The sequence below is a fragment of the Schistosoma haematobium genome, chromosome 1 (assembly GCF_000699445.3).
Source record: "Schistosoma haematobium chromosome 1, whole genome shotgun sequence".
Taxonomy (NCBI): Eukaryota; Metazoa; Platyhelminthes; class Trematoda; order Strigeidida; family Schistosomatidae; genus Schistosoma; species Schistosoma haematobium.
Genome location: NC_067196.1, coordinates 63229846 through 63245417, shown reverse-complemented (window position 1 = coordinate 63245417; position 15572 = coordinate 63229846). Strand labels below are relative to the sequence as shown.

The 15572-nt window shown below is 36.5% G+C and overlaps 2 protein-coding genes across 4 annotated transcripts in view; one reads left to right on the top strand and one right to left on the bottom strand.

Moving 5' to 3' along the window:
- Positions 1-1399: 1399 nt before the first annotated feature.
- Positions 1400-9312, top strand: UNC97_1 (LIM domain-containing protein unc-97). 2 transcript variants are annotated; one of them, XM_051209328.1, is made up of 8 exons: positions 1400-1541; positions 1578-1685; positions 1720-1765; positions 1801-1862; positions 1904-2024; positions 6011-6259; positions 7470-7742; positions 9011-9312. In XM_051209328.1, exons 1-5 carry the CDS (start codon positions 1450-1452, stop codon positions 1944-1946), a joined length of 351 nt encoding a protein of 116 aa, XP_051074770.1. In that variant the 5' UTR covers positions 1400-1449; the 3' UTR covers positions 1947-2024; positions 6011-6259; positions 7470-7742; positions 9011-9312. The 2 variants fall into 2 exon arrangements, with proteins under 2 accessions (XP_051074770.1, XP_051074771.1); XM_051209327.1 differs by having other exon boundaries at positions 1801-1867; positions 9011-9294.
- Positions 9282-15572, bottom strand: part of CHD3_1 (choline dehydrogenase 3) — a gene marked incomplete at its 5' end in the record, with an annotated part of 23335 nt that continues 17044 nt past the window's right edge. For both annotated transcript variants that reach the window (XM_051209326.1, XM_051209324.1), the window contains 6 exons: positions 9282-9648; positions 9737-10043; positions 10218-10484; positions 11464-11829; positions 13889-14105; positions 15097-15284. In XM_051209326.1, coding sequence (XP_051074767.1) covers positions 9401-9648; positions 9737-10043; positions 10218-10484; positions 11464-11829; positions 13889-14105; positions 15097-15284 — 1593 coding nt within the window. In that variant the 3' untranslated portion in view covers positions 9282-9400. The remainder of the gene's footprint in view (positions 9649-9736; positions 10044-10217; positions 10485-11463; positions 11830-13888; positions 14106-15096; positions 15285-15572) is intronic.

The following is a 15572-nucleotide window of genomic DNA, read 5'->3' as shown; positions in this document are numbered from 1 at the left end:
CAGTAGTTAATTCCTGTGACTGACACCTCTACATCATTATAATTAAAGTATTCTGATCCAGTGAAATCAGAAGTTGCAAACGAAGTGCTTCGAATATATATTTCCGAAACTATCGTTATGTTTAGAAAAGTTTTGTCTAGACTGGAAAGAAGTTACAGGGGATGCGTAGCACGGTGTATCCACTTGTGATCTGATGCGGACGCGTGTCTGGACACCCTCAACAAGGATGTGTCCAGTATAACTAATGAGGTCAGCATCTAAACCAAAGACTTACAGAACAATTCATTTTGGGATTTATTTACCGCTACACGTCTGTCACACACGCTACACGCGAAATCATCTACACACCAAGCCCTATTTCATTTATACGCCGTTTCCCCGGGTGCTATTTGACCACAAGAATAGCGCAGCATTCCAAACAACGACTGTTAGTGTAGCTTTCAGCACGCTAATCCTTTCTTATCATAACGGTGAGAACGCGGGAATGTTGTGCCACATCTGGTCTCTGAAACAATAGATATTCAATTGTATGGGTAGACTGCAGTCTAATTTAGAACACATATAATAGCATTACCAAAGACTACTGGTGACTGTTCTTTGATTTCTCTCCCGACTCAACGCTTAGTTTGTTAGTTACACGTCCAGATGTGAACACTTTCTCCTGACAAGTTATTAATCAGAATCCACCAAAATTTTAAAAACGCGAGTGACTTTATATCAATACGATCTTGATGCAACGGGAAGATTCATGTATTAATATATTTCAAGGAACCAACGTCCGAATTGTTCACAATTTTTATATAATTGAGAGACTCTCAGACCACTGTTTTCCCATGTTTCCATAATTTCAAACTCTCGTTTGATCCACAAATTCTTCCTATATGCTTTTTTATTCCGGGTTCGCCATTATCACTGTGGAATTGTATAACCCATGACTAAGTTATGCACACATCGAAAACTCTTGATAGTACAGCTGTGTGACCGGACATTTGAAGTATTTTATTATTTAGGTTTTCTGTCACGAATGAATTAAGCATGATAGAGAATCGACCTGATTTGCATCTTCATCACTTTGGTTAAGTGGTCGACGATCAGTAAATATTAGAGCCTTGTTCATTGTTCATTGATCAGTACCCTGACTAAAATATAATTCTCAGGTTCAATTAGGAATATAAGTGGACTAGCGACTACAACGCTTTTTGTATCATTATAGCTCGACCACAAAACATCCATTAAAACCCAGCGAAGCAATGTTTTTATTGGGCTAATAAAACTTTGTTTTTCTTTTAAACTGTGGTTTTAGCCATTATATTTACATTAGCCGGCCTTGCACAATTTTCTAGTAATGCTGCTCTACCACATACATTGAATGGTTCAGTATTTAATCAACATTGAATGTAAAGGACGTTTCTAGGTCATTCTTAACCGCTGTATTCAGGGATTTGGTTGATGGCGATTGTGGAAGCGGGTCACAATGCTAACGCACACCTTGGTGAGAGTCTACCAAACTACCAGGTTGAACTAGACACCTCAGAAGAAAAGTTGAACTCCAATTTCTTTATTTCATGATTCAGCAGTTACGCAGATTCATACGGGTCTACTTGTGTTCGTTGTGGAGATCCCTTCCAATTAAATGAAAAAGTTGTGCAGACGAAAGATAGCAGTTACCACGTGAAGTGTTTTGTGTATGTTTAAATAACGCGTTTTGATTTTTCATAGCTGTGTTCAGTGTTTTCAACCATTCCCGGAAGGCGTTTATTATGAAGTAATTACGTGAGGTACTTCATGCTTTTACCTTAGTTTGATGGCCGGAAATACTGTGAACATGATTTTCACGTTTTATTTGCGCCATGTTGTGGAAAGTGTGGTAGAGTCTTTTTCGGATAATGTCATTTTTCATTAGGATGTTTCATAATTGGCAGGGTGATAAAGGCAATGAATTATAACTGGCATCCTGATTGTTTCCGTTGTCACATATGTGATAAGTGTCTTGCAGATGAGGGTTTTGTCAAATTACATGGGAGGTAATATTTTCTTCAATCTAATTTGCTTCATGGACTCATATATCATTCTCACAATGGTTTTTTAAATTATTTATAACATTGTTTCTAGAACCTGAAAACATGTTGTTATTCATTACAGAAGTTTTCAGCATTCTAAGTGCGTCAAAGTCCTAGTTTGGTGGTTAATACCTCAAAACTGGTTGATGGAAATGTGGTTTATTTAAGTCCATCATCAATTTGATTGTGCGGACCGCCATGTCAAATAATATTTTTCCTTATTCTTGAGGTTGGTGCTAGCTAGATTTGGATCCTTATCTAAGCATAGTTGCAGCAGAAGGTCTTCATAATCTGTTCGCTGAGCAGCAACACCTCAATGTCGTTAATCCCTCCTTTTTTGTTTAAACGACATAATTAGGTACTAAAATCTGCTGCTGTTACTACGTTCGAGCGTTTGGTTGTTTTTTAATAGAACGTAAATCTTTCTGCAGAACTCACCGTTCATTTCATTCAAATTGTGAACAATAGGAACGTAATCAAAGACAATAGACAGGAAACAGTGTGTCCCTATCCCACATGATTCCTACTGTCCCATTTTGTTCAACAGCGTACGAGTGATTTTCTTTTAGAATCCGGTGCGGGAGATTCTGTTCTGCATTTGAACTTAATCCTTCATCTACACCGGATGGGCTTCGGTAACTAGCAGTAGGTTCTTCAGATACACTAAGGGTAAATCTGGCTGGTCTTTATGTCCACAAGGTGAGGTCAAACGAATAATCATCCTTGAACGTTATATTCCTCAAAATGTTTTGTGTTTGTCTCACCAGTTCATTTTTTTCCGAATCTTATCTTAAATGCTTTTCCCTTACCCCTGATACTGTTACCGCATCTATTCTGGGATTCGGTATGACAATTTAATATCTGCTGTGTATGGCAAATTGAGCCGATGTACATACGTACCAGGTTGTGCGTTTCGGCTGACTGACTTAAATGCCGTACACACGTTTCAGAGATGTAAATTGCATCGACAACGCGAGATTCTAGAATCGTAGCTAAAGGAGTCTGTTGTCCTTTCTGATACAGGCTTCAAATATTAAGAGTTCCGACATGTAGTTTGGAGCGTGGTTTCAAATCAGGAGTAACGTTTTGTGATTATAAACCATGAGCATTTGTTGCACTTGTTGAAAAACCTTTGCGACAATCGTTAGTCATGGGGATAGGAGAATTATTAGGAGGTGAGGCAAGAATTCGATCGTGAGCAAAATAATATTGAGTGCTGTTAGAGGTTTGATGGCGTTTGTCACTTGCAGGTTCCCCACACCGTGTAATGATGCTTATTCTTGATGGCCAGTTTACGAACTCAAGTCTGTGTGTTTGAACCCTATTTCGCTCCGTGCTGTGATCCCTCTAATCACAGATCATACATGAGTGATATTAAGTTATGTACACCGCCATAGCTAACTGTTGAGTGATATTTTGGTATCTTTGTATTTAATTATACAGGTCACTGTCCCATTCTAACTACGCCTTACTTACGCCTGTTACCACTCGTGGAGGAGCATAGGCCGCACACCAGCATTCTCCATTCAACTCTATCCTGGGCAATTCTTTTCAATTGTTGTTCTTCCCTTTGATATCTGCTTCCGATTTCCAACTCAATGTGTGACTTGATCTTACTCTTTCCCATTTCCCTTCAACATTCCAAGTTAGCACTTGCTTCTTGATACGGCTTAGTGATTTCCTCAATGTATATCCTTTCCACCTTCAGCGTCTTTCCCTAACTTCGTTTTCAGATCGAAGCTGGTCTGTTCTCTCCCACAGTAGGATGATGCTAGTGGCATCCGGTCAATGGACATTGACTATTTTATTTAGACAATTGTTTAGAAATACTTGTACTATTTTGATGATGCTTGTGGTAGTTCTCCGCGTTTCAGCTCCGTACAGTAGAACTATCCCGACGTTTGTATTAAAGATTCTAACATTGACATTGATCGACAGTTGTTTTGAGTTCCATATGTTCCTCAACTGTAGGAATATGGCCCTTGCTTTGTCAATCTTTGCCTTTACGTTTGCACCAGGTCATTTTTGTTCATCAATGATTCTGCGCCCAGCGCAACGCATAAAAACTTTTGTATCTATCGTTAATGTCTCAATCATTAAGATTTCTTGATCATATCAAAATCAAATAACCTAAAATTACACGATAGTGCTCGCTAGATGGTCCGACCATTTTTCGGTTGTTGTGAGCATACAATAGTGTGCCGTGTACATCTACAACCTCATTTCAAAGATTTTTTGTAGCAAAAATGCCGATGAGGTAGAAAAACGCATATGTACGGTATTGGTAATGAAATTAATAAGAGTTGTCTCAAAACACTTTGTACGAGTGCTAATACCTTACAACAAACTGTTAAAGCTGAGATACATAGTCTTAAAACTACTTAATAATATGTGAAAATTATATTTGGAATAAGAGCTGTAAGTTTTAAACTTCGTCCTACCTTTTCTTTTGTTACATGTTTATTAAATAAAGTATAAGAAGCGCAATATCCTCATCCATCAGAAATCAGAAAAAAATGACTGAAGAGAAGCAAAAATACTTAAAAGGGCCATGATACATAACTTTATTGTAAACAAATAAAATGTCATAAACGTTACTGCACAATTTTCGGAAGATTACGTCAGTACAAAAACTAAATTTAGATGAAATACAGAAGTAGTCAAGTAAAAATAATTAAAGTTGATAACATCTGAGATAAATAGTCTTTTAGAGTGTTAGTAGTTAGTTTGCTGGATGAAACGTCGGTATTATTTAAATTTCAATCGCTGAGATTATTTCAAATATAATATTTACATATGATCTTATGAAGACTAAATAAAATTGGCGGAATTAAGTTCCTCACCTTACCGTAAAATATATCTTCAGGACTAGTCTACTTTGATTTTTAACTTGACAATTGAAAGTAAGATAGTTGAGGTCCACTTCTGTCAGTAAAAGTTAACTTCAAGTATATTTCTCGAGGATTTCTTGTATATTAAGTCTTTGAAATAGGAGCTAAAATTTAGGAAATATCGGTTTAAATATATTCGGTTATAAATGAATCTAAAACATAGTTTGTGTATATTGATATAGAGCACTAGCTGAATATTATGTAAAGTTGTCAATCTTCGATAACATCGGTTATTCGTGTTCAGCTACCGCCTATCACTTCTGGGAGCTGTAGAAATATTTGGAAGCTTGATTACAGAGATGTACAATATTGCATTAGTCCATGAAGTTAATTAGTGTTCTCAGTTGAATGTAAAGATTTTAGCCTTGATAAATCATATAACCATTAGTTACGACTTTGGTTGTTATTACTCAAAACGTATTGCACAGACTCATGTCCCTAAATCGTAAATACAGCATGATTGGATATCTTTAATTTGATGCATTCATTTTCTATTAGGTAGTTATGTTAAAATTTGCCGGTCACTTTTATGAAACGTATTTAACTTACTGAAGCTTAAGCTATTAATTAATATTTCTAACTTCATGAGAAGTGTGACCTGCACCTTAACGTGCGAACTTGTGTGCAATTTCTGTACAGTATTAGGGGACTTATGTACTCAGTTTTCCGTACGGACATACGCATCAATTTGTCTTTCAAGCAAAACAATAGGATATTTTCATAATATGAAAAGTAGGCAGAGTAACGTACTGTGCATAGTTTAAACCACAATTATTGGTCCAATGTAAGACTTCATCACTATTATGTTCGTGACCCTGGTTTGGTGGTTATAATGTTTTTAGATCACCGATAGATTATGATGATGGTTCAGATAATTTTTTCTGGTCAGTTTTTTAACAAGGTTCTTTTCTACGGGATGGGATTGTCAACCATACCTCATCTGGGCTTGAGACCGCCAGTAAACCTACAAGGGCTTAGGCGGAGTTACCGATAGATTGTCGTGTGTTCGTATTTGTTCCGAACTCTCAAACTGTTAAACATGTTCTTTTTTAACATTAGAGCTGTTTGCCATGCGTGTAATGAACATGAAAAAGCGTCTGGTTTGTCTTACATCACATGTCACAAATGTCGAGCTGTTGTGGAAGAAGGACAGCAGTTAAAGTATCGCTCTGAAGTATATCATGCATATCACTTTTCATGTGCATCCTGTGGTTCAGAACTTTCTTCCGATGCCCGAGAAAAGGATGGAGATTTGTACTGTCTTCGTTGTCATGATAAAATGGGAATACCCATATGTGGTGCTTGTAGGTAAGACATACTTTTAAACGAAAGGGTTAACTATAAAACTTATTGTAATAGCTGTTGACGTAAAATGTCTTAAGAAACAGCTAAAAAGAATTTCGATGGAGCCATACGTCGACACGTTGAATATTTAACCTCCATTCTTTTGATCATAGGCTGAAACTCAATTTCGATTCCCAAGATTTAAATGATTTTTTTCTGAAAAAATATGATTAAAAGTTCATATGTCTAGACTAAGTTGTTCAAAACTGGCGATCTATTAATTAAATCATTCGTCTTTCAACAATTGAGTTGCAGGCTCGAATCCTCCTTCACTTACTTCCATTCGGGCGGTTGGCTAGGACATCACTAGTTCTTACGAATTGTGTTTCTAAACCGAGAAATAGCCTATACTTATTGATTTCCACCAAGTTTTATTTAGAAGACTTTAATTGGGGCAGTAGTGAAATACCTGTTTCATTCATGTAGTCCGTAATGTTCATTGCCTAACGTCGGAACAACTGACGAAGAGTTAGATTTCATGTAATATTGTCACAGGACAACATTTTTTCGACAGAGTAATGTCATATATGTTCATGAGAGTTTAATCACTTTGATGATAGGAAACCTTTATCTAGTACTTGTTGCTTTCCTCTGCGTCTTCCACTAAAATCAGTTCGTGATGGTGACAATCTTCAAAGTAACTCAGGATGAGGATATCGGAATTGTTGTGTTTTCTGAGCTAGATGGTTTAGTTATGGAACTTTTACTGTCCTTTCGGACATCTCTTTGAATTAATATCCCCCATTATTTAGTTCAGGATTACTATGTCTTTTGAGAATGTTGAATAGTTAGGACTTCTTAAATTAAATCATAATTTTTTATGCGAAGAGAGCAGTAACTAATAGTTTGAAATTCTAACCACTGAGTTGCTAGTTCAAACCTTATCTTCAGCCCTTCGACGATAAGTGTAGCTTAAAGCCTAATATATGACTCTGTACTTGTTTTAGGATTATTTTAATTTATTCTACATGTCTTAACAACTCACCTGATTACTGATAAACTAAGGTACATAGTAGTAAGTTTATAAAATAATAGGAATCTTTAAAAAAACAGTCGAAAAATTATGAGAATTGAACATTTCGATCCTTAATTCGATGTGATCAAAAGAAATTTCAAACATGACATAACCGTCGTATGTATACGCCTATTTCTTTTTATAATTATGCCATTTCAGACGCCCTATTGAAGAAAGAGTTGTCCATGCTTTAGGAAAAACATGGCATGTGGAACACTTTGTTTGCGCCCGATGTGAAAAACCGTTCTTAGGTTCTCGCCATTATGAGAAGAAAGGGTTGGCATACTGTGAACTACACTATCAGTTGTTGTTTGGAATGCTGTGCTATTCTTGTAATCAAGTAATACCTGGGGAAACAGTGTATGCATTAAATAAGGCTTGGTGTGTAGATCATTTCGGGTGTAGCGTGTGTGACAGACGCCTGAGTCCAAAGTAAGCGAGTTGTTTTTGGCAATATTTGTTCCATTTACTCAGTGTTTGTTTATCTAGATGAAGATTAGATCCTTTGAAGTATATATAGTTCTTATATTGCACTAGTTTATATTGTTCGATGCTGTTCACGTGACACATTATCCAAAGGTAGCTCATGTTTTGAAGTTAGCCATCACTGCCATATACTTGGCGGTCTAAAATGTAGTAGTTATCACCTCTATCCGCTGCAGATGCATCAAAACAACAAGTTATCAATTTTGAGAACTAAGTGGCTTTAGGAGTCTACTTCTGCATGATTTATTTAAACAAATAGTGATTGCATCAAATACTAACCCATAGACTATCAAATGACAACAAATGGTGTATTAAAGTATCAGATCTGGCAATATAGTGGAAAGGAACGATGTGAGAGCTCTCTAAGTACTACTCATTTCAGCAAAACCATGCTTACTAGGTATTCGGTTACCAGAAAAGCGTTTGTTCTCCCTGTGTTACCTACCGAACTGTATTGTTAGTTTCTGTGTTTTGCTAACCTAGTCGATATTTGAGCGTGTTATCGTTATTTGTCAAAACCTGGTTAGTTAGAAAGTCATGATTTTTATAGCGTTTATTCGCACAATGATCAGGTATCCATTTAATGAAAAGAGAACGAACAGTAACCACTGTGGTGTCGATATTATTTATGTGCTAACAAGTACTACTACTCGCGTTACCAGAAAATTTACCACTTTAGTCACCTTCGTAATACAGGAAAAACACGATGACCTTGAATTACAGAAACGGACAATCTGTGAAGAGTATTGTATCACCTTTGAGTAATGTGCCTTCTGCAATAACTGGGATAGAAGTCCAAAAAATCTCATGACAGCTCTAAGTAAGAAAACTGTTCTTTCCTCTAATTGTATAGCACACACTATTTGCACATTTTAGTTGATATTGTCACTCAAGTAATCGACACTTCTACATTACGTGGGAGAACATACATCTAAACATTTCCCTATTATCCAGTAAACCGTTTCCCGAATGTTTCGATAAGAAGTTAAAGCACTTGGTGAATTCTAGTCCTGAGTAGATTAAAACACCAGACCACATAAGTTTTGCGGTGTTGATAGGAAATAACGTTGGCTCAATTCCTGGAGACATAGGCACTACAGTTCTTAAGTATCTGATTAGCGGACCCTTAATCAAATAATTATCATCATACTATTATGATTATATGAGTAACTGCTGCCTTTCATTACATTTGAACCTTCCTTTCTTGTCTACAGAACCAAGTTTTATGAATTTGACTACAAGCCAGTTTGCAAATCCTGTTATGAGTTGTTTCCCGTGGAGTTACGTAAACGTATTGCGAAAATGCACAAAATGGAGGACTAACGCAAAAAACCAAATCCGGTTTTATAATAAATTTGCACCTCCCAACTCACTTTTACTGCGCTTCTATTACTTTACTATCTTTGACTATGTTTTGCATCTTAACTTTTAGTTTGCCTGAAATTGTAAGTGGGTTCATTGCTACACTAATCAACAAAATTAAAATAAAACACAAAAGTACGCATTTATTTTTATGACAAATGTGAACATTGAGAATTAATCACTGAAATATTATGTGACTGAGAAGAGAAAACTATACAAGTTTTTCAAGGGAAAGACCATGTTTAGGGTTGCTGGTTTTCCGTAGTTGGTGTGGCAAGATTTATACACTCCTCTTTAACTTCGGTCTGTTTGGGAGCCTGTACCGATTGAGCGTTTTTGTTGGCAGTAAGCTGTTGTGTAAGTTTCCCAAGAAGGCCTGTATGGCTGAGTTGTAAGCGCTGAGTGACCGGAGGCAATCGAGGCAATAAATTGACCAGTCGGGCAACGTCTTGTTTCATGTCAACTAGGATATCTTCCATAAGTGTTAACACTGAAATAAACGGAATATGTGAAGGGAGAAAAGTGAGGTTGGTGTATCCAGAAAGTCAGACCATCAACAGTTTAATTACGTAACTCACCCTTATGTAGCAATGGTACTAAAGCTTTGTTTCCGGCAAGTGCATCATTGAATAAGTGAAGTTGTCCTGTAGCCAAACATTCAAGTTCTGTAAAACGTCTGTTCAAGCTTTGTATGTGCTCGGACTGGTCTGCTGCTATATTCAGAAGGGCTGCTCGACGAAGTTGCTCTTCGATTATTAGAGCTTGTTCTAAAAGTTTGAAGCGGCGAGCCAAAAAGCGGTTCTTAATTTCCAAAAAGTTGGCTTTCTGAGTCTCATTTTTAAACGGCTCATTTACAATTGCATAGTGAGGATCATTGTGTATATCCTGTATTTAATTTACAAAACGGATATTTTAATAGGCGAAAGACATGGCACGTGGATATATTAACGAATATGATGGGGAACTAACTTCTAGGTTTAATATAACTCAAAATCGGACTACAATTGTTCTTATCATGAATATCTAATACAGCGGTTTTCAAAAAGATTGTACATGTACCTGCCACCTTCCGTATCCATGTTGTACTACACCAGCTAGAAGCCAGTAATCATGACGGCGGTGCCATATTTCAGCCTCTCGATCTTTTATTAACGCACGTTGTTCATTTAACCATATTGTATGGAGTTCGGTAAAACCACCATCAGCAATGTTGAACATAAAACGATGACTAACTCTAGCATTTGTGTTTTGTAAGTGTTCCGCATCCCCATCCTCCTTTTCTACGCATTCTGTTGGAACGCCCGCAGGATCTACATGCGACTCAGGCTAAAAAACAGAAATAAGGAAACATCTTTTACGCGAAAATCATACAGTTGAATGAAACTGCGAAACATTGGGCTACATAGTATGGGTGATAAGTATATTTTAACATATAAAAAAATCTAAACTCTACGCATATAAACGGATACACCATACCAGAGAACTTAAGTTGCTCAGTATGGCTTTTTCACTGTTTCGATTGGACTGCGCATTAATGACTGATATTAGCTAGGAATCTGTACTTAGAGGAAATGTAATAACAAATAACGGGTTCTTCGATTTTTATTAAAATAAATAAACATAGGTACGACAAGACACCAAATAGATATGCGCCACACAAATCATTCGATTTCAGTGAGGGCTGGGATATTGCCCGGGTGCTCAAACCGAAGCAGGTGGTTTTCTCCTGGGGCCACCCAGAGCCTTCGACCTGAAGGTCTGATCCACAAGGCAGTGGAGCAACTTAGGGAGATGCAGTTCCATGATGGCCGGTGATCAACGATTGTTTAATACGCCATTTGCTCCTTCAGGATCCTGGAGCCCATGTGCACCATTGGTTTAAAATCAGGGATTTGCAACTCCACTAGGTGGACTCTCCGTGTCCACCAACCCGGTTAAAGGGCCGGACATTCGCTTTTCGTCCTCTCAATTCCTTAAACAACAGCCCCTCCGCGAGAGTTGACCCTCCCCACTCCCAGCCGTACCAGAGTATTTGGGGGCGGGTACTTCGATAGTCAGTCAATGTTGTGTGGCTTCTAGATGCTACTATGTTTTAACAGTAAGTCCTAACTCGATGGAACCGGAGAAGTAGTTGTATTTGCCTATAGCTTCGTTTTTAATGATCAAAATTTCATAGGCGCCATTAGGAATGCATAAGCAGTTGGACGAAGAACTCTAGAACAGTGAGATTCATATATATATATATATATATATATATATATATATATATATATATATATATATATATATATATATAAAAAGTTACCTTTATATTTGTTGGTGGATCGTCTACCAGCTTATTTTGTCCTGCAGAAATGCGTAATTCATCGATTTCCATGGGATCAGTCATATCACTGGCTTTGGAAGCATCATCTGCTATGCAGGATTCTTCGCCCGTCCCGTTTGCTTTACCGTTTACTGGTTTCTCTTTGGTGAAATTAGCGACATCGTTGATTATAGGCTGTTTGTTATTTGTTTCCTGGAATCCGGGACGATCAGCTGAGTCTCCACCACTCTTTGTACACCCTTCATCAGGATCTTCAGTTTTTGATAACTGGCCATCTATCATTTCAGGTTTTGGTTCTAAGTCGGGCATACTCCAGTGACCGTTAATCTTTTCAAATTCTTGAACCTTTAATACGAGAAATGAAGAAAACCTACATAAATATGAAGGTTGGAAAAACAGGAACATCTAGATTCCACAAACATAGATACCTACTAAAATCGGACGTCGAATGTCTATGAACATACCACTATTGTAATCTGTGATAGTATTAATCGGTAGAATCAGAAGACCTATACATTCAGAAGTTTCAAGTTTTTAATCACAAATGTCTTTTAACTATTGCTTACATGGCGCGCTAAAGCGGTAAGGAACAGTAAGGTTGGGGTAGGATATTAAGAAGATATGCCGAATTAATTTAGGTGGCCAGGTGATGTGAAGAGTGAAGTATGGAAGCAATGACGAGCAATAGAAGCTACTATTTGGAATAATGTTTCACTTAATCCAAGGTTTGTAAAATACTAACATGTAGTTTTGTCTGTTTCGTTCCATGAATAATAATTTCTTGTTTAATGTATAAACCAGTCACATAATTTTCTGCTTCTAAATTACTGTACTTTAAAACTAACATTTACTTTTTTTTTCTACTTGACATTAGTGTGCGCTGTCGCCTTGCAAGTCATATATTTATTCATATATGCTTCAGAATCGGTAGTTTATCTTTCTCTAAGCTTTAACAGCTTGAATATTTTCCCATACTTTCTATCCATCGAATTCATTCTTTCTATCTGAATTGTGTTCTTCAGTGTTTGATCTTCCCCACTATCATTGATACTACATTATTTCCACTATTTTGCTATTCACCTTGTTAATTCCATCTCATGATGTTGATGTATGGTAAGTTAGACTGAAGCAAATTTGTGGCAGGCCCTATGATGGTTGCGATTGAATGAATTATGGAGAATTACACAGTATCACATCCAGAAAAGCCAGATGATATAAGGTGCGTGCAGATTAGTAGCAATTTCAGTACTGTTTTTACGAAAGTCAAAGGATAATTATGTACTAATACTAAAAAGGCATTTGAAAGGTAATCTAACTGTCAATTTGACTATCAGATGAGTTCAAGAGAAAACTAGGAGTGTGATATTTGAAAGATCAATTATTACAATAGTTTACCGACCAAAAGAGTATCACATTAGATGAATAGTGAAGATGTAATAAACAATATGACACATCTGCAGCTGAAAGTAAGTATACACACTTTACCAAATGTGAGAAAAAAATATGCAAATCAGGTACTTGGCTAATGGTTTATCACAAAAGAAATGCAATGTGATCACTGAGTTGAACCTTTCAATAAGAGAATGGACCTTGTGTATGTCATTTTTATTACCACAGGGATGTTATGTAACATGACTTCGGAAATAAACTGTACCATATGAATGGTTAGTACTGAATACATCAGTACATCACTGATTACGATCAAACAACTGATATGCGGATATACCTACACTTAAATAAATGTAAGTAATAGATTATTTCTCTGTCATCGTACTTCCGTCAACTGACCAATCACCCCAGTTAAACATCCGTTTGGTTAGAAATCGGTTCTCAATCCCGTGAGAGTTCATCTAATTGGTCACACTATCTAATTATTCAGTGCATGTGACTCACATTATTATTTTAATAATTAATATGTCTTAGCAAATCAAAATCCAGTCGTATAGTGAGCGAAAAAGTGTTAGTGCTGTTTTGATGAGACGTCGAAAGTTAGAAACATAAATTCGATATACTGAAAAGTAAAAAATACGAGGACGAAATAAAAGTATTGAATAATTTAAAAACTCCGGATTTAGAGAATAACACACGTAACCACCCGAGCCACTGCAACTCACTTTCATACAAATCCCCTAAGTTCATACTTAATACTTTTAAATATCTGATTTGATAAAGTACAGAAACTCAAGTGTTTATTATACTGAGACGACAACATATTAACGAGTTAAAAGTCTACGCCACCACTTCAGAAAGTGACCTAAAGTTTACTGAACAAACTTAGTAGGATCACTTATGAAATGCAAAGCTGAAAGCGAAACCACACCAAGTTAATAACTCGAACTATCAACACAATCATTTCTTAAATTTACAACACTATTTTTAAGCACACAAATGTTGATAAACTTACCTTTTTTCGAACAAGAACCATAATTCCGATACGACTAAGAACATGTTGAGTAGATAATCCTTCTCGGGGAACCCCATCACTGAAACTATCAGAATTCTCTGTTTCAGGTTCACAAAGGTGACGCATAAATAAACAAATATAGGCTCGAAATACACGGTCAGGTTTACATCTTAAATCCCTGACCATCCAAGGTTGATCACTTGGAGGTAGTCCATACCTATATAGTGTTGTTAGAAAATACGTAATAGAAGGTTTAAAGTAGGAAATAAATGAAACATTCAAAATAAAGTAACACAGCTTGTGGAATACCAAACAACTTTCAAGTTCTAAAATAGTGTTGCTACGATGAATTACGATAAGGAAACGCAGTACAATGGATCATAGACAAATTATATATTCAAGCGGTTAACAACTAACATTCACGAAACCAAATACGAGGCATGAACTAAGGGTAATGAATGTCTGTTGAAGTCAGTATTTTTTCAAAAGCCCTCTAAATTTTAAGTCGTGTCAGTAGGTGATATTACACTAAAAATTACATTCGGGCCTGTCGACTGTTTACAACAAATTTTCTACAAACACTAAATATTTAATACCTTTGTCATGGATTTTAGGATAAAACAGTCACAAATAATGAAAGAGGTTTCTGCAATGTGTGAAACGTAGTATCGCCGTTAAGTTTTACGTTTTAATGCATTCCGATCATTTGAAGAGAGCATTTTTTAGTCTGATTGTTCGTACCTACTATTTCGTAAATAGGAAGTTTGTAATAATGAAAATATCCAGCAATAAAAAGCTGAGCTGCATTCTAACTAGCTCAACAAATACATGACTCTTAAAAAAACTGGCCAATAAGTATTCAGAGAGGCAAATGCGGCAGATTTCATAAAATTAGATCAAACACTGTGAAACTAGTTACCCTTTACGAAAATTTCATTAAAAAACTGCCGCTATTTTATTACGACCACTATTATGCGAAACTTAAGTACCTATTTGGTTCTGTAACTATAAATAGAGAGTAAAACAAAGATTCCTTATTAGGCTTTAAGTTATGATCACAGATACACAAAAAGCTAAGGACCTTCGCAAACACATAAAAGTAAGATGGTATTTGCATTTGAGTAACTAAATTAAAAACGAACGACATATATGTAGGGTTTATTCTATATTGGAAAAGCACGAAACATTTTGAAGAAATTTACACTCACCGCATTACTGCATTGAGAAATGAGCGACGCTGACGAGCATTAAAGCCTAGTACTTCAATCTGACCGTTAACACGAGACAGAAGTGGAGGCATTTTACCTTCACGTTCACGCCGAGTGCGACGACTCATAACGGGAACATCGCCGCCGGCTGCACCTGTACGCTCGTCATATTCATCGTCATCTTCATCCTGAATTTCACAGCACATAATTAGCAAGGAAAATATGAAATAATTTCTACATCAAAAACACTGAAGGACGTATTTAAAAACATATGAGTCTTTTCTAGCATCCAGTATCATCGAACGGTATGTCACACTCGCCAACTGGTTAAAATGAGGCACGTGTTCGCGAATACTTACAGAGATGACGATGTTTTCAGCAAAGCATTTTCTCTTGTGGTTAAAATTTTATTTAGTCGAAAACTAGACATTACGCTAATGCTTATCTAAAGCGGTGTTAGTTAGGTATTATACTAC

Bases quoted from the DNA above. Each gene is read 5' to 3' on its own strand.
- UNC97_1 (XM_051209327.1), top strand. From the start codon at position 1,450: ATGGCGATTGTGGAAGCGGGTCACAATGCTAACGCACACCTTGGTGAG. The intron at 1,542-1,577 runs GTTGAACTCCAA...ATGATTCAGCAG, and splicing joins CTAGACACCTCAGAAGAAAA to TTACGCAGATTCATACGGGT. The intron at 1,868-1,903 runs GTAGAGTCTTTT...ATTTTTCATTAG, and splicing joins GCCATGTTGTGGAAAGTGTG to GATGTTTCATAATTGGCAGG.